The sequence below is a fragment of the Leptopilina boulardi genome, unplaced genomic scaffold (assembly GCF_019393585.1).
Source record: "Leptopilina boulardi isolate dan_hultmark-lab unplaced genomic scaffold, ZJU_Lbou_2.1 LbouV2_69, whole genome shotgun sequence".
Taxonomy (NCBI): domain Eukaryota; kingdom Metazoa; phylum Arthropoda; class Insecta; order Hymenoptera; family Figitidae; genus Leptopilina; species Leptopilina boulardi.
The window spans coordinates 241,694-262,269 of record NW_026138015.1 but is presented as its reverse complement, the minus strand read 5'-3'; the positions used below and the strand labels follow the sequence as shown (position 1 = coordinate 262,269).

Here is a 20,576-nt window from a genome sequence, read left to right as displayed (position 1 = left end):
TTTTGTTCTCTTGATTTTAAATAAACATAAACCATTAATTGTTAATTTTTTATTCAAAATTTTTATTAAATGAATCAATCTAATTTCTTATTTAAATTATTTAATTACTCTATTAAATTCTTATAAAGAAACAATTAAAAATTATTTTATGTCATAATTATTTAAAATTTTTTAATTTTACCTACTCTTAACTTATAATTATTTCCTACTCTAATTCCTTAATTTAACTTAGTTAAATAAACTAAGTTGGGGAGAGGTATTAAATAAATGATATATAAATAAAAGATTATTTATTTAAACAATGGTATGTTCTTTAACAATTAATAAGTTGTTTAGAGAAAGAAATTTTTATTACCGCACTGACACTGGTATATTTTAGGCTAGACCGTAACTGACGAAAACTTCTGAATATGTAATATTTTAATTTGTGAACTATGATGACATTTGTGTATCTTCGATGTATATTTTTAAAAACTGTATTTGACACTCGCTACGATGAACTCCGTGCTTATAATTTAGGACTGTCTTTAATGTGAAAGGTTTCACTTTATATAGAAATATTTTCCTATCCCGTGTAGAAATGTCCCTAAGCTTCCCAACGTGATAATGGATTCCGACTAGAACCGCTCTATAAAATCTAGCCTAGAAAAGTCGTACTCGAACCTGATTAGATTCTTGTGAGAAATTCAGACTAGAAATATCTGCTGAGATCCCGTTTGAATTCTAGAAAGGCAATTCGAACTAGAAAAATCTGATTAAGCCCTTACTAAATTCTAGCCAGAAATACCACGAATAGAACTTAGATTATTTTTCGATGCTTTCTTTATTTAAAATATAAATTTAATTATGTTCAATAAGGGACACAAATATTTTTAAAATGTTCGTTTTAGAAATAATAATAAAAAGAATAAATATTAATAATAATAAATTATAATAAGAAAATTATTAAATAAATTAAATTTATTATTAAATGACACCAAGTGATAGAATCAAAATAATATTATTAATAAATTACATTATTATATATAGTTTCACTTTTTATTTAATTTAAAAATAATATTTAAATTTAAATCGAAAGTATCGAAATCGATGTATCCAAGTTTTCAATATATCGATGTTCCATCGTCGAGAATGATGACATGAATGGTGCAAGAACACATGTCATTTTGTGTGATCCTGAATTTTATTGTTCTTTTGTTAATTAATAATGGAAAATAATGAGAGGAAAAAAAAGCAATCGCGAATGCGTAGCAAACAATATCTTGAGGTGAAATCCGTACGCGCTGAATTAAATAGAATGCAATATGTTCAAGAGCAAGTTATGGATCTTAACAATTTAGATGTCTCAAATCACTTATCTTCTTTATCAGAAGGTTAACATAATATAATATGATAATATTATCAATTTAAGAATATTTAATATTAAGCCAACAAACATGAAATATGTACTTAGAATATTAAAAGTACTAAATATATTGATTGGTTTTCTAACCTCAAATTTTGTCTTTATGTTAATATCATTATTGCAAATTTTTAATTTTTACTATGATTATTCCAATTTCTTCAGGTAATATTATGATTTCTAACTTTTTTATTTATAATACTGGTTAAAATTTGTGTTAGTACTGTTTGGAGGTTAGGAAGTTCAATTAAACTTCACGGCTATAAAAAATAGCATAACGGGCGTTTTTAACTCTACAATTTCAAAAACACACATGGAAGAAAGGACGTTGGATCTTTATATAAATATGTTTTTTGAATTTATTAAATATTTATTAATTTTATTATATTAATTTTTATTTAATAATAATCGATTAAAGGGAGCTAATAGGGTTCTAGCGAGAACCCTTTACTTCTGGTAGGGAAATCGCAAGGATATCCCTGCTAGATCCCAACCAACATTCCAAAATCACAAGATTTTTTTCACGATTTTAAAATATTTTAAATTTTAATTGTTTAAATTTTTTAAATGAATTTTTTTTAATCCATCAAAATCACTTAAAATTTCTTACTCAGAGATTTTTGAAATAATAAATATTTACTAAATTATCATTTGATCAGCAAGAATTTCTGCAAGTATCAAATACTAATTATTATAAACAATAACTTTGTTTATGATTATTACATTTATGATTAATTTCTAGTTACACATTATTATTGTTAATTAAATGTGATTATAATTGATGAGTCGTAATTAACAATTTAATTGTTCATTAATTACTATTATAAACATTTGAATTGTTGATTTAATTTATTATGCCTCAATATATCATTCAATTTCCAAGTTTAAATTGTTATTATATTTAGAAACGAATGAAACGAACGAAAGAAAAATGATATATAAATTCAAAGAATACGTTGAAAGTGATATAAGGTATAGAAAAAAAAAAAAGAAGTTTCTTCTTATTTTCAAATTTTTATAATATTGGCAAGTGGACGCGATCAATATACGAAATTCGATATGTCAGGAAAGAAGCCAAAGTAATCGTAACCGCAAGATAATCTTTCTCGATTTCTTGTCTTTTACTCGTCTTCTTTAAGATTCTCTCTCTCTCTCTCTCTCTCTCTCTCTCTCTCTCTCTCTCTCTCTCTCTCTCTCTCTCTCTCTCTCTCTCTCTCTCTCTCTCTCTCTCTCTCTCTCTCTCTCTCTCTCTCTCTCTCTCTCTCTCTCTCTCTCTCTCTCTCTCTCTCTCCTTTTCTCTCAATCAAATCGATTTCGTTACAATGTAACGGTTTAAGAAACTGATTTAAATTTGACGTATTTTAATTAAGGAAAGGAATCTCTCAGAGTCCAAGAGATAGAATTTCGATCGATGCAAGGAATAATTAACATCACTATTATTCTAGAATAATCTCTAATTTTTCATCTTGTAATTAAGAACTAATTGTTTTTTTTAGAAAATTAAAAAAATGTACTTTTTTCAAAAAAAAATTTATGTTTATTATTTATAACAGTCATTTTTTCCCGATTATTTTGTACCTTCAAATTATATATTAGAAAATTTTAAAAAAGTTCAAGAAAACTTAAAATTAATCTTAAAACTTTACTCGAGAGTTTTTTATTTATTGAGAGGTGCAAAAATCTTTATAAATTGAAAAATCATAAGAGGCTAGTGCACCAGATGGACAGCATATGACACATTGTCTTTATTCTTCATATAAATATGTCTTATTAAAAAATCAGCGATTATATGAAACGAAAAATTATGTTAATTGACATTTCTTTTTCATTAAAACAAATTTTAATTTATCCTTTATGAATACAATTTTTAATTGCGTTTCAGAATCAACATACTTTTTAAAAATAATTGCTTCAAACAGAGCACACTGCAATATTTATATACTGTCGAGTATACTGTAAACTGTTTAATATTTAAATTACATATTTAATAAAATTAATTTTTAAAAAAATTTTATCCTTATTACATGGATAAGTAATTAATGTTAAAAAGCACAAACAGTGCAAGGTAATAATTTTAGAATATTCTGTTGTAATATAAAAATATACTTGAATTTCGTAGGACAATATAGAAATAATTTTGTATTGTTTTTTATTAAAATTCTGTGCAGAGCTAATTAAAATATTGTAATTAACTGTAAAGCAGTAATTATTTTTTGAAAATAATATATTATATAGAAATTATGCAGAAGAGAAAATTAAAAAAAAAGAAAATATATATATATATATATAAACGGGCTTGAACAAAATCAAGCACTGACCAGAAAGATGGAGAGAGTGTCAGCACGGCGTACACGTTTTATTGCTTCACGTGCTCGAATGAGTGCCAGACATATGGGTGGCAATATTGCAAGTTATACTACTCTTTTTACGCACCTGCCGAGCCACTGTCATATAACCCACGATAAATCGATGTCTGGTGACACCGAGAACTTAGTTCATGGATGCGATTTTCAAAAGCTTTCTTACACTATAAAAATAAGATTTCTTGCATTTGTTTAAAAATAATAAAATATATATTTATTTCGAAATTATTTTTTCGATTTTGGAACATAGATAAAAGTAGAAAAATTTTATTTAAGACGACTGTTCGGTTCATTTTTAAAGTTATCAAAAAAAACTTAGACTCATTTTTGTTGCAACTTATTTTCAGTTGGATATCGAAATGAGTATGGGACAAACTTCATGTTACTCAAAATGATAGTGACTGAAATTTCAGATTTCTAGATTGGCATCATTTTGCAGAGTAATTTTGTATTACAATTATTTTTTTCTAATATTTCAACAATAACAGAAAGATTAAAATTTACCAATACGAATATTTTAGAAGTTTTTAAGTAAAAAAGTATTAATTATTATTTATATAGATAAAATTAATTTCATAAGTTTTGAAATTTATCGCTATTATTTAAGTTGGCCGTTACCGTTCCTGTTGTCAAATGTTTTCATTTTTATAATTTAAAAACATATTTCCTTTATTATTATATTACGTGATTACAATAAGCAATTTTCAATTAAATATATTGATTTGATTAATGTATCAATTTAAGTATAAAATTCATACTCAGTTCAGGTTTTTTCTAAATGCAGACAATTATTTCTTTATTCAAATCTCATTCTTCAGATGGATTTATTGGATTATTGTTAATAATACAAATTTTATTCATTTATTTTTCATATAATATGTCGTTCAAATATTTTCTTGTCTTCACCAATAATGTAATTGCATTATTTAAAAGAATCATTTTATTAAAATTTAATGAAAAATCATTTAAATATTTTATAAAAAAAATTTATGACAAAAGTGAAGAAATAACTCGGTATCTATGAAAATGAATATTAATTAACGTTACATTATTTATATTGGAATACTTTAACATAACTCTTTATTGGAAAAAGGGCTCTACTCATTAATTACGCCAAGTTTTTTCCATTAGTATTGTTGTAATTAATTTTTAATTACATTAATATTGTTAAAAACTTAACGTAAGAAGAGGGAGGGGAGAGTACGAAAAATTTTATGTATCCTTATGTGGGGAAGGGGGGGGGGGTAAAAATTAGCCAACATCGTCCTTACGTAATTAATTAATAGTTCCAAACAGGAAATAAATGTATTTCCAATAAGTAGAAATTTAAATAAATTTCCTCAAAAATTTACATCTGGTACATATATATTTAGAAAATGAAGACTAAATTAAATTCTAAGAAGAATTAACTGTAACCATATAGTTAGTTTTCAAAAATAAAATTTAACATGAAATAATAAGTACAAAATAACTTTTTGAAATTTTACTAAAAGAACCGTCAAATTATTTTTATACAAAATTCAATATTTAAATAAATAAACTATATTTTTACATAATAAACTGCAAATTATTTTATTAAATTTAATAGAAATCAGTTTTATAAAAAAAAATTCTATTCATTGAAAAAATATAATTGTCATTATTATCGCTATAATACTAAATTTTTAATTTTAAAAAAAATTTCCATTTTACAAATTAAGATCCTTTTATCTTCTCAAAGAAGTAAATGAAAAACTTAAAATTTACAAGTACTGAAGCTTGAAATTATCACATTGAGACAGGACAAAACAACTTACAACATAATTAGCTGTTTCCAAGATATTATTAAATTTATAAAGTCATAATTTATTCAAAGTACATACTTTGCACCTCAGGACAATGGTATCAAATTCTTTATTTAATATAAAATCATTGATAACATTTTCTTCACATCTGCATTTTAGTTTATTATTAAAATATTCTGTTAAATTTAATATTAACGTAATATTAAATTAATGAAAATTATATTATTCAATTCATGAAATTTTTGGATTTTGAAAGAAACTCTATTGTATTTTTCAAATAAATTTTAAAAAAAATATAACGATATAGATCCATAATTGAAAATTAAAAATGAAGGGAAAACAATTGAAAACTATTTTCTCCAATAGTTTAGTGACAAGTTTTATTTTAGATAACGTTTGCACAAACAGTATCAACTTTATGTCCAAACCTTTCAATCGCTTATTACACTTCAACAAAAACACTTTAATATCCTGTCTGAAAAGTAGTCGATCTACTATTGGATCCTGTTCTTAGTGGAGATTTTTAGGTGCGGGAACAAATACCCTCTATTCTTGCACTTGTACAATCCGCCTTTGATTCCTGCTGTCTACAAAAGTTAAGCAAACGTGGACGTTTTTATTTGAGAACTCGTCAATTGATTCCTGAGGGACTTTTTTTATATTTAACATCACTGATATTCTCATCTGATGATCAACATAATTAAAAAATATTTATATGGATATTGTATGAAAATTATTAAACAAAATCTTTAAGGAAATTATAAAGAAAGATGAGATTTTAATTGGGCTAACATATAGAAAAAACTCTAATTACGTTTCAATTTGAAAAATTACTTATTTTATACCACAGAATAATTTTGTTGATGTTGGTCCTGAGTCTGAATGCATTGGTGACAATAAATATAAACTTCGTCTAAGCAGATGAAGATTGCGATATGTAAAACCAGAAAAGAGGAAGGCAATAGACCGAATGAGGAAAAATATGGAAGCACCTTCTAGCAGAAGAACTAGAAGATAATGTAGGCACCAAAGCTGGAGCTACCGAAAAGGAAAAATCTCCTAATCGAAATTGAAAACGACTGTTACAAGAAAGCTTTCAGTGGAATGGTGACAGTCTTAGAACCCAACCAACGAGGAATGAAGGGGCAAAAATCGGTCGAGAATTTTTGTATGCTATCGTATTCCTTATAGGTTCTGATTGTCAAGCGCATGGCTTGAAGATAATCTCCGATGGTCCATGGATGCATGAGGGCAACGCCGTTTTGAAAGTTCTGACTACTATTGTGGACGAAGATGAAGGAGAATTTAAAGCACCACAGAACATAATGCTGAAGTAGAGTTCAAGAAAAAGCAGGAGCTTGAACCTCTTGAGTGTACACGGAAAGAAAAAAAAAGTTCCAAATGCTTTCTTTTAAGTCGTCATTTTGATCTTATAAAGTCAAGTAGTTATAACCAGGGAGCCAGGCTGTTTTGACTTGGGTCTTTAATTACAGCTATTGGTGTTCTCAGGCGATACCGACCAAGCTTTTCCCTGCTCAATTGATACTACTTGAGACAGCCAGGCCAAAACTGCCTGCCTACCAAATTGCACTGACTCGTGTATCGGTACTTGCGTTCACGCCTGCGTCGGTCAAGTAGTTTCAATCGGAGTCTCCGGTTGTTGCAACGTAAACACCAATGCTGTCAGTGCCAATGCCTCTGCGTCGATCAAGAACGTTCGCATGCTGACGTTTTGGGTAAGCTTTGCAAAGTATTTAATATGAACATCAGACACAAGAAAGTGGTATCTGCAAGAACTCTCGAAAAAGGAAAATCTGCTAATCAAAAATCGGAGACGACTTCAACAAGGAGGCTTTCACTGCGGAGGTTAATAAGACAGTCGAAAGTATGAGTTAGATGCAGTCATTGGATCGAAGAATTGCACTTGAGATCCGCGATCCGGATTGCCTTACCCAGGTAGAAGAGGTTGAACAAATGTTGGCAATAGAAATCGAGAAACCAGCAAGCAGGAAGATGATGGTCATGAGACCCAACCGTCAAGAGATGAAGCTCGCAGTTGCAGTTACCAACCCAGAAGAAACGGACAGGCTGGAGAAATTGGTCAGCATAAAAAAAACCTAACGCTAACGGACGGATTAAAATCCTTAAAGCCATTATCGAGGAGGGTAAGGTTAAACATCCGATTCGGTCAAGGAAGTTTGTATGTTGTCGTTTTGGGTAAGCTTCGCAAAATGGTTAAATGACCATCAGCTATAAGAAAATGGTAGCTGCTAGAGCTGCGAGAAAGGGAGATCTCCTAATCAAAAATCGGCGACGACTCCAATAAGGAGGTTTTCACTTTGGAGATTATCAAGACGATGAAAAGCATGTGTAAGGTGCAGTCGGTTGATCTAAAGGTGACATTTGAATTCCGCGACTTGGATTGCCTTACCCAGGTAGAAGAGGTCGAACAAATATTTGCAAAAGAATTTGAGAATTCAGGAAGCAGGAAAATGACGATCTTAGGATGCAACCGTCAAAGAATGAAGATCGCAGTTTCAGTTACCGACCTGGAAGAAACGGACAGGCTGGAGAAATTAGATAATAGACGGGTTGAAATCCTTAAAGCCATTATCGAGGAGGCTAAGTTTAAACATCCGAATCAATCAAGGACGTTCAATGCTGACGTTTTGGGTAAGCTTCGCAAAATGGTTAATAAGGACAAATCAATGTTTTTGACCTGAAAAATTCTTTAGAAAAAATTACAAAAATATAATAAAAAAGTTTCAATGGTAATCTTAAATAAATACTAAAACCAGTACTAATACAATATAATGGTAATTAATTTTGTAAATATAAGTATCATTACAGTGTATCAAGATTAACAGATTTCGCTATAGCACGAAATGATTATTTTATCTTTATTTATTTAGTGTTACCGTGTAATAAATTTAAAAAAAAAATTATTCTCAAATATTTATATTTTAAAATAGTTTTCTATATCAAGAAAAGTAAAAAAATAATTGAAAAAATCACAGAAGAAAGTTGTTGCAATCCGAATACTTAGGAAGATTGCTTTGCTCTCTTACATTGAAAATACATGTATATAGTTACTATTCAAGATTACACTAAAGGTGTAAAAAGAACGATGTCTACGCGGTTTCTAAATATGTCAGAGCATTTAGTGAAATCTTTCTAGCGGTAGGTACTTGCTTTAGTAAAAATGTGTTTGCATTTTTAAAAATTAAAAAGCATCTTCACAACTCTCTTAAGTGCAAATAATTCTGTACCCTATATTTTAAGAGTTGGTGTGAAGATTAAAGTGTCTCGTCTTCTTATTTTGATAAACAAAAAGCTTTATCTTTCTTCGGAAAAAGTAATTAACATTTAATATTACAGAATATAATTTTCAAACGACACTTTTTTAGTATTTCAAGTAAAAAATATTTATTTTATAGCACAAGTGAAAAATAATTAAATTTTCTACTTCAAATTGACTACAAAAAACTGAAGGTTATCTCCGTTTCTATAATTAATTTTCTTTCTTATTTTTAAATTATTTACATTCTGTTACAGAAAAGAAGCCTTTCTTAAATTTACTTTTTTTGTTATATTTATGTTCTTATTTTTTTCTCATACTTATGAATTTACATCTTCTGTGAGTTAATATTTTTAATATGACTATATATAAAAAAGGAATAAATAAAAATTGCATAAAAATAATATGGGATCATTACATAATTTTAAATTTATGAGAAAATTTTAATAATTCAATAATATGCGAAAAAGAATGTCACTCTCATTATTTTCATTTTCATGTAAATTTAGCTTTATTGTGATAAAATGACTTTTATATATTTATGTTTATACGTAGTACAAGATTATCCCAAGAAATAGAATAAATAATATTTAGCAACACTAATGAGGGTTGCATTGGAGAGATAAGCTTTAATGTTTTCTTTTCTGTGTATTTTTATTTTCATTCTTTATTAATATCTTTAATAATTCATTTTCTATTGTATAATATTTACGCATAATTTTTTTCAAAAATAAAATGTAGCTGTGAAAAATATTGCTATAAAAAACTAAAATTCGTATATACTTTGATTTGAGAAAGATACGATAATATCTTTAAGCGAGAAAGATTCCTACAATTCCGTTCCACGAGATTTCACATAGATTTGATACATTCTAGAACGATTTCGATCTACCGCAAGAGAATAAAGGTCTCTTATAAATTCTTTGAAAATCAATAGTCCGTAAAGAAGTCGATAAACCTATATCATCAGAGAATTTTTTTGACAATGACAAAAATTTTATACTTATATTATATAACGACACTATATTTTATATGAAATACGAACAAATGTGAATTCATTCCGTATATATTTTATATTTGTACAAATGCAAATTTTATTTTTTAAAAAAGAGAAAGAAAGAAAATAAAAAGAAAAGAGTGGTAAAGCGCAAGCATTCGAAAGATGGGAATATTTTATTACCCAAGCTCTCTCTCTCTCTCTCTCTCTCTCTTCGTTCTAGACGTGACTCATTCACTTTTTACAGAAAATATATTTCAAACTTTTTTCAAACAACTTTACAATCATAATTTAAATATTCTTAGCTACCCCCTCACCGACAAGTGAGTGGGTCAAATAAATAAAGCTTCAAAATGCTCAGGCATGATTGAATTCCTTTCTCGAGAGAATTTATCAATATTTTGAGTTTTTTCTCTCTAACTATATATATATATACAAAATATGGCTTGCGTGTTTTCATCGACGTCATTATAATTCAATAACCTACAGGTCTTAATATTGCCTCTCAATACTTCGTTAATCTCGAACAAAGCACCTTATTATCCTTCACCGTTTCCCATAAAACGATTAATATGATGTTACGTTGTAAAAAAAATCACTGAGAAAATAGAGAGACAAGTTTTTAAATATCATTATTAGAGCTTAATTATATGTGTCTCGTCATTTTTTTCAATTTAAATTACCTTGGATTTGTAATAAAATAAAAATTAATTATTTTATAACGATTTCTTTATTTGAAAGACGTCACAATAAGTGAACATTTATAAATAAAAGGTCATGAATATACAACATGCAAATTAAATTCAAAAATCATAGAAATATATATATATATAATTAATAAATCAGTCCTTCATACAATCGCAAATAGTTTTATACATTTCATTTCCAAATAAAGCAAATATCAGTCAGATCATATTATTTATTATAGATGAGCTCATCATGCGAATTAAATTAGTCAATAGAATGGAGATATAATAATAATTTAGTTGAAGAGAGAGAGATAGACAATTTAGAGACAAATACAAATACAATGTGATATAAAATAGGGACTTATCGCTTCCTCAGAGTAAAAAGAAATTATCCTCCAAATGTAGAATATCGACTCGCTGACTTCTTTCGTCAAATACTCCACTTGCAAATGAATGGTCCGGACACTTGGAATACAAGCCATTGGAGTTGACCACGAGGAATGAAACCTCTTTTACATTGGAAGAGAACCACTTAAAAATCGCCACACTATAAAAATTTACAACGTATTTATTTCAATAACAGAACAAAATCACATACTTTTGTATTACAATTGCACCAAAATGACACTTGAGACATACCTATAAGGTCGTCGGCGAAGTGCTTATCGTGCAGCGATAAGTCAATCTCGAGGACAATTATAATAGTGTGGAAAACGCATGAGAAGAAAATTATATAAGAAACCTTTCGCAGGGATTCGTATTTCTACGAAAATTTCCGAATTAGATGAATTGGCGGGTAATAATTCCCACTACCTCTCTATTCGAGCGTCTCATCACATCTCTCTCTATCTACTATAAAAGTCTATCTCTATATATATTTCTTCAAATAAGTAATTCGCTTCAAATTCAAACTGTGGTTTGGTTTACTTTATTTTTAAATTATAATAAATAACATTTCTTACTATTACTACTGAAAATTCTTAGAAATTTTCAATAAGGATAGAAACCAGTTTTCTATAATAAATAGACATTGCCAACTTGAGTAGTCAGTCAGCAATTCGATAATTAAGTAGCAGTCAGTTTTTCAAGGCAGATACCAATTCACTTATGAAGCAGTAGTCACAAATTTCGGTAATCGAGTATAGCAATCAGTTCAAATGAGAAAGAGTGAAGAAGTAAATTCATAGTAAACGATCGATCCAGAATTGGGAAGTTTAACAATATTGAATCTTTGGAATATATTGATACACTTTCATTTAATAATAAAGAAAATATTTGACACAAAGTAACGATTGATCTATTAAATTTTAAAATAATCTTAATATATAAACATTTAAAAATTATTCATAAATAAATAAATTATTCAATCATAATTCATTTTATTATCTCGTCCCAACTCAGTTTTTAATTAAACTAAGTTAAATCGAGAAAAAGTTAAGGAAGGAAGTTCTTTTAGGGGAAAATTGCGTAATAGAAAGAATTAATTTTTGAATATAAAGTTTTTAACCTAATAAAGATTTAGATAAACAGCTCAGTCACTGCGGTCATCACGGCTACATGCCGCACTACGTTCGGATGATTTATCCCCTTTACCCATTGTTCGCAACTTGATGGATGCTAGTTGTGGTGCATATTGTCACAATAAAACTCCTTTAAATCTAAAAAATATACTATTTATGTGAATTAGAAGATTATATACAAATCGTATAAAATAGTTTAAAAATTTATCTTAAAAATATTCAACTTCTCTTAATCACAACTTGAGTATACATACTACCCATTCATATAGAATCTTCTCTATTTATTTTATAATGAACTTGAAAACTAAAAAAAAATTAAATCTCCCAACTGATAATTCACTTGAAAAAGCAAGATAAGCGTATTAACCTTGTTATCACAAGCTCTGTTCACTCTCTTCAGTCTACCGCTGAAAAGCATTATAAGCCACACACAGCTCAGTATTGTCAAATCAAACACAGTATATAACTGTGAAGCATATGTGTGATTCAGACTGCTCGTCTGTCACTCATAATACTGACTATTTTGACAGAGTTCTCTTAACGCTAAAATAGCCACTATTTAGAGTTAGTTCATCCATCACTCTTGGTCTTAAATGTAACATGTCCAAATTTCCCACGAGGGTTCTGAATGCATCAATGGAAAGATCAGTTGTACATACATGTCTATATATATGTACGTGTGTAAGGGCGTTTTGACATGAATAACAAAGGAAAAAAGAAGATCAGGATGAGAGCATCCTTCCTTCTACAATTTCATTCTCTTGTCGAGTTGCTGCGCATTTAAAAAACACTTTTCCCCTTTTCTGTTCATATAATATAAGCATGCAATAAAATTATTATTCCCCTCTTCCCATCCCTTCACTCCCTTCCTCGTTTTTCATTATAAAGTCATCCCTTAATCGCTTGGCGGACCCCTCATATTTAACCCCTCCTCTTTAACGTACGTCTACTATACTTGTTTAGTGTACTAACAAGATATATCTAATCCTCCCCCTATATATATATATATGTGTATATGTAATCTTTCTATTAGCAGTCATTGGCTGTAAGTTCATTGACTATCAATTATGGCTGTGCACTTTGCTTGAAAAATCAATCAATAGACACAAAGTTATTTATGTATCTAATGTTCAACACATGCTTCTCTGGTTTCTATCAAACTTCTATAGATATTATCTATTATTTATATCTAATCATGTAAGAAAAGTTTGTAAATATATACAATTATTCCAGGGTTGTCTATTGGAGAAATTGTATATCCTTTTGTAAAATAAAAATATTTCCTTTCAAAATATTTTATGGAAAATTAAAAAAATTCGATCCTTTGAAGGAATAAAATAACAGAGATTTATGTCAATTAAATTATTATTTATTTGTCAGAAAACAAAAAACAATATTTCAATGATTCATCATCTTTAGGTTAAACCTAATAGATATCTGAAAGAAACTATTGGTTGCGATTACCATTTCGTTAGTAAGAGTATTTTTGCTAATTTATATTAGTTACTGTTATGATTTATCCATGAATTCCATAAATTATCCATCCATAAATTACAATATACTTCAAATAATATTCTACAAATTTAGCGTGAAAAATGATGTCCTTTCATTAACCAAACAAACTTATAACCGCTCTTTTCACCATGAAATTAGTCACGGTACCAGCCGATGACTCCAACTACTATTCTTTAAATCTTGGTACTGTAGACATGTATATATATCTATCTCATATTTTTTTCACACAAAAATTAAACCAAAACTGCCAAAAAGTGTAACAGTGGTTCAATTTTGTGAATTTTTAATGGATTAACTCTTCACCAAAAAGGTTCGTATATGCGTTTTCTGGGTTCTTCGAATTTAGACACTTTGTTCTCTTTTCAATTTTTTTACAATATAATATGTATATATATTTAAAAAAAATAGAATTTAATTTTTTATTACAAACATGACACTTTAAACAAACTGTAACCTCGTAAAAATATAATTTATAGATATTAAATTACGTCACTGATGAATGCTCCCATTTGAGCAGAAACGTCTGACAATTTTTTAAAAAAAGAAAAAAAGGTTTCTTTATTTGATCCTCACGCCAATTTAATATTACAAGTGAACTAATTAACAATAAAGGATCAATATAATTCCAAACATGGATAGAATTATATATAATGTTTGTTTTTTGTTACAATGGATAATTCGAAAAGTAATTTATGAGTCTGACAGAAGAAGATGATTATTGATACTAGTTATATGTAATTTTATTATTTTTGATAATTATTGAGATATCTAGATAGTTAAATTGATTGTTATCTTGTAGTTCATAAGTGAATTTTCATTTATTATGATAAGATTTAAAAATCTCAAATAACAAAGTTAATGTGAAGTTGATTTTAATCCTTTCTTCTTTAGTTAGAATTTTAGAATGTTCAAATAAATATCGCCTTTTTGAATCAGATTTGAAAGAAGTGTTGAACTATTTGCTTTTAATTTGGATCTCCGATTAATTGCAATAATAATAATAATAGCAATCTTTTTGGTTAGCGGAAAAACGTGCTTTTGTCGTCTGCTTGACGACTTGCGCGCCACTTGAATCTCGCGAACTAATAAAAGCCCGCGAAATTCAATTTAAATGTCATTGTACGAATTAATAAAATTAGGAGGGACAACCACCAATAAAAATATTTCAAAAATAATTATAGATTAAAATGACCCTTTTTATTTTATTAAATTTAAAATCAAATATACAGTTATTATTTTAACCGAAATGAATAATGTGTACCTGATAAGGTTACACAATTCGATTGTTGAAATGTGTCATAATTTTTTATTTAAATAATTATTTATAAAAAAAGGAAAACACTCATAAAATAAATAATAAAAAAATATTCCATTTCTACTTATCAGCAAAATTAATTCATTTCTGGTATGAAAAACAAAAGGGAAAATTTCCTATCCTACGAAATGGGTTCATTTAGTTAGCAAGTATTTTCGCCGAGTAATTTTGACTCGTAAGCGTCTCCATAAAAAGCATTCGATAATCGATATATAAAGTTTCTTTTCTTTGTTTTTGTAGATCCAGACTTTAAGGAGCCAATTTCAAACGTGACCGCTTCAGTGGGTAGAGAGGCCACATTGTCTTGTACAGTACAGGACCTTGGTAGTTACAAGGTGAGTTTTCCTATTATTGAGGACATTTATGGGTTTCCAATTATTATTATTTCCGTGTGTAATTATAAAATTTTAATGAAACAATTTTTTTATGAGTCAATACATTTTTTTTCAACACGATAATATTTGCAATAATGTCGAAATAAATTTACAAAAAAAGTAATATAATCTGTTAAATCTTTTTTTGCAATATAATATACAAATGTGCGAGAAAATTTTTCCAAACATTTTGATATGTGTTTTTTATTTAATAAAAAATAATTTATATTCCATGTTTATGTTGTTGAACAAAAAGTGGAATGGGAATACAATAAATATGAAATATATGAACAAAATTCCAATTTAATGTAAATTTACATAGAATCTTTTGTATACAATATTGGATGTTTTTCACATTTATAAAATTTTTTTTATTTATATGAATACAATGTGAAAGCAATAAGGCACGTTTGATCAAACAGAACAATTTAATAGAGTTCGTGAGTTGACAACGAAAAGATGTATTGAATGAAATCTAATTGTGTATTCACATCAATGATTGTTTATCACCTCAGTTAATGATCATTTTGAAATATTAATGTAAAAAAACAAAATTTCTTCTTAAAGTTACTATTAACCCTAAAAAAAATTGATTAATATTTAAATTTTTTCCTTTGATATACGATAAAATGAAATAGAAAACGTAGTAAATGGAATTTGCAGTTTTTATATTAAATCCAACATAAATAAATTCCATTAGGTAAATTAAAGGGACTAAAGATTTTTAATGTAACTGGTCTAGTTTATTGAATATAAATAGGAAGGAGGAGGAAGGGTGGAGAGGAGAAGGGGGGGGGGGGGCAAGAGAGTAATGTATTTTTATTGAAGTAAGTGCTTTCCATCCTCGAGTTGAAGTTGCCTTTTATAAAAGACTTCTTTGGCCAGCCAGTTATGCAAAGTTAAATTTCCTGTTGAAAGGATCTCGTTTTCTGGGTCTCGAAGAACAAAGGAACTGTGAGGCGTTGATGTTTGAACATATGCGCACAACTTTAACGGGAAAAGCTTCCTTTAAAAGATCTTTACCATCTTTTAATATTATTTAATAATATACATTTTCAGCAATATCTCTCTGTTTATTATTATCTAGAACTTTAAATTCAACTTCTTTTCGATTTAATTAAGTTTTGAATTATTACATTTTTTATATAGGGGACATTTTTTATGACTATTGCTATTAGTTTGGTAATATAGTGTTGCGTTCGAAGGAGAGTAGTGCTCGATAGTGGGGATGGTCATGCGTATGACGTAGATCACGTGTCGAGATGACAGCCAATGACGTGAGGGTATCCCCTCCATTGCATGGTTATAGTTTAAAAGCCGCAACGCTGAAAGGCAATTATTTACTTTACTACACACTTTCTCTTGATGATAACATTTTATCATTTCTTAAATTTTTGATTAACAAAACGGAAATGATATTTAGTTTATTAAATTGTAATGATAGTTAGAAATCGGCCGGTAAATATTTGTACTAAATATTATCGCGCGTCGATAAACATGTTACCGACCGCGGAGCACAAAGATGTAGTACCTGATTTCGCCGCGCGGGCCGCATCGCCAAAGCTCACTCGCGTGCGCCCAGCCCACCGATCGGCTGTATAAACTGCGCTCTCGCTGAGGACCGTCACTCTCGTGCTACACAAAGTCCAGGAGGGTCTTACCCATCTGACGAGGGAATTTATCCCTAAGGAGCCATACTCCCGGAGTTTTACTCAGAATAACTTTAGTTTTACTCTCGTTCGACGGGTTTTACCCATTGAACATTTTATTGGTTTTTAATGTATATAGTGTAAAGTAACGTAACGTACAGTAAGGAATCAAAATTTATAGAAACGTAAATTTGAATTTACGAAGTTTAAAGTAGATTCCCCGTTTTTAATATCCGTATTTAGATATACTTAGAGTTTTACTCTTTGTACAATTGGAACACGAGTTTTACTTGTGGTTCACCAGTGTATCGCGAATTTTTAGGCAGTATTGCAATTGATTTCACGGCTCATCGCAGCGAGTTGAAGCCGATTTCGTTAATGCGTGGCTCAAATAAGCGACGTTACCAGATTGATGCCGATTCTCGATTCCGCGGCTTAACGTATCGCGATAGACGCCGACAATCGTTGTTTGAAACCGACTTCCGCGATTTATCTGTACGCCTGTATATTTTTCATCCGTAAATAAATAATTTGTTTCAATTTGTAATTAACCCCGTAATTATCCTGTTATTATTTTTGTTGGAATCAAAACGAACCCCGGCTCGGCGAGCTAAAATATTGATTCTTACAATTAAAAACGTTACAAAATTAAGCCTCCGTTTAAAAATAAATAAATTCCAAAAAGTTGTAAAATATTCAATTCTATTACATTAGTATAATTTTCCTAATTTTCAAGATGTTTTCCTTACAACTGCATAAAAGCATTGTCAGACTATTAAGGTAAAAACAGGAAAATCTCTAGAGAGACGGTTGGGCAACGTGTCGTTTATAAGCTCGAGTTGCGTTGGTTCCGGCTGTGCATTAAGATGACGGATAACGACTGCAGAATGTATATACCGGAAGACACGAGGAGTCATGATCTATAGAGATAACGACACCTCTGAGCTACAGAGTTATATTGTCTATGTGTGTGTTTGCTCGTTATTATCTATAACAAGTGACGGAAACTAAATCACAAAAAATTCTTAATTATACTCTCTATTTTTTTTAAATTACAATAAGGATTAAGAAAAAAAACAGATACATTAAATAAATTATAAAATAATGAAAATGACTTTATTCACGCGTAGCAAAAAAAAAAGAGGTAATATTAGATTTTGAAAATGTAGCTTTGAGGAAAGCTAATAACACAGAGGAAAAGCTACAAGTATATGCGTCATTGTGAGTGGAAAATATATACGTGAACATTTTCTGAAATCTAGATTCCAGAACTCTTCACATGCAGTGCATATTAAAGTGACATGAAACAAGCGGGACTCACAGAGGTGTACAACTTTGTTATTACCTTGAAGAAATGACTTTTCCACGTTTTCATTCCATGCTTCCACTTTATGATTCTAGTGGATATAATATCTCTTCACTTATTTTGTAACTTAATAATCACATCGAGCTTTACATTGTCTCATTCGCGACCAAATTAATAGCTTCGTAATTACTTTGGTTTTGGAAATTCAATATAATTAAAAGTTTTCATTCTCCTATTGTTGTTGAAAAGTTTCTCCCTCAAAATTAATTTAATATATATATTATTAATTCATAATTGAACTGTTGGAAAGAAGAACTTGACGTGCGCTCAGCTGGACGTTAATGTCAAAAAATTTAAATACTGAAATTTTAATTTTTAAAAAAGCTACACACGGAGAAATAAAGTTAGCTGATAGTTTAACGGCTGCTAACATGGAATGTTTTTAATAAAAATTCTTAAAAAAAAATTATTATACCCCTAAAGTAAATTTTCCTGAACTTATTTCTTTTCTATGAATGATGATTGTAGCTCCATCTTGTATGAGCAGACGATGCATTCCACTTTATGTAAAGTGCCTATATTGGCTGTACAATATATTTTCCCGATAAATAAGTTGGTGAAAAAAAAGAAAATAGAAGCCACGTTGTAGCTGTACAAATTGCAGCCATTTTTCGAGTAATAGATTTTGTCGCTTCCAGAGTAGTTGGTTGTGAATCAAAGTGAAAAGCAGTTCTTAATCATCAATATATAGTATAACGCAAAGAGCGCGGCGACCTGTCGGTCCCAAGAAATAAATTGAAGTAATTAACTCATTCGTATATAAGGCAACGTTCAAGAAATAATATTACACATTGCATAACTGGTGAGCGTCGATTCAATTCAAGAGCTCATGAGTCTTTCCAATATATATTGTCGGTTCTCTGCGGGTGAGAAAGTAATTTAGCAAAATATTGCAGAAAGATCGATGAAAAATGCGCTCTCTTTTATTCATTTTTTTTTTTACAGCACTCTATAATACGATATTGCCAGTTTTGAAAGGGTGAAGAAGAAAAAAAAAAAAAACAAGAACGACACGATGAAAATTTTTATTGTTTTGGTTGACATTTTCCCAGTGACATTTAAAGCTTTTAAAACCAAAGTGAATGAGATATCTGAACTTATATATTTTAAAAATACAAGATAATTTTTAGAATCAAAAGAATATGAAACAATTTCAAATTCACACCTAATTTTGATCATTGGATTAAATTAAAAGCGAATGAAAAAAAAGTCTCTTTTCATTATTTATATCTAAAAACCCTTTTTTGAAAATATACACCATAATTGGAAAGAATAATTAATAAATGATTCACATTTAAATTCTTTTTAAAATTATAAATTATTGTATCAACTCTGCTGACCTATTAATTAAATTTTATTAATTTTAAAATATCCCAACTATAGACACTTAGGTATCTACCTGAAAGACCCGAATCTGATATAATTTTACAGTTAGCTAATTATTGGAAAATTTATTTTTAAAGATAATTATATCCTTCTTTAAATAACTTCAGTATCTAGATATATGTGATTTCCAAACGTTATTAATTCTGAATTTTGATTTACAATAAATTATAAAATATAAGCTAGAACTTTAATATAAAACATGATTTAGATCTTTGTAATCCTTAAATTCGATTACATTTCTTTGTTTGTTGTTAAAACTGTTGTCAATTTCTTTTTGAATCAAGTCCTCAAAGATAATTCCGTATTGATCGTTTTGGACTCTGATTACCATTTCTGGAATTCGTGATGTGTTGAATACAAATTGAGATGATTTTTATTTCCACTACGAAGCAAAAACTATTATTTAACCGCTCACATGACATTTTTTATCCTATGATCTCCGTTTAATGTTGTTTGATGTTTTTTTAACAGCGTTAGTGAACATTAGCGGTTCTGTAGCATTTTGAAGATCTTTCTCACTACTAATATTTTTCAAAGTAATCTAAATGTCATTAGATCCTTCATCAGCAAGAAGTACAAAATTACATTATTTTGTGGTGTAAAAGACGATAATGTAGATTTCTGTGTCGGTATTTTTTTATATCGTTAATTTCTGTTTTTACCATGAGTCGGCAATGTAGATTTCCATGCCGGTAATTTTTAAAAAGTGTCATACGGCATCAAAAAATGGACAAAATTTGCTGTAATTTAAGCCCATATAGAGTTTTTTTTAATTAAATCTATTCTGAGCAGAGGGGGTGTCTTTTTGACAAAGAATACCCCATATACAAGAAATTGTTACGAATAATTTGAGGACAACAGGGAAGAATCTAGAGAATTATTTTTTACAATTTTCTAACACCTAGGAGAAAATAATTA

General features: G+C 28.8%; 1 protein-coding gene and 1 long non-coding RNA gene across 5 annotated transcripts in view; one reads left to right on the top strand and one right to left on the bottom strand.

The window, feature by feature from the left end:
- LOC127290469 (limbic system-associated membrane protein-like) overlaps positions 1–20,576 on the top strand; it is a 167,825-nt gene that overhangs the window by 102,157 nt on the left and 45,092 nt on the right. For all 4 annotated transcript variants that reach the window (XM_051319045.1, XM_051319046.1, XM_051319048.1 and 1 more), the window contains exon 2: positions 15,124–15,218. In XM_051319045.1, the coding sequence (XP_051175002.1) occupies positions 15,124–15,218 (95 nt within the window). The remainder of the gene's footprint in view (positions 1–15,123; positions 15,219–20,576) is intronic.
- On the bottom strand, positions 10,655–11,576 carry LOC127290471 (uncharacterized). The gene is made up of 2 exons (XR_007844366.1): positions 11,173–11,576; positions 10,655–11,080 (listed from the first exon to the last, which is right to left on the bottom strand). It is a non-coding gene; the product is annotated as an uncharacterized LOC127290471 (long non-coding RNA).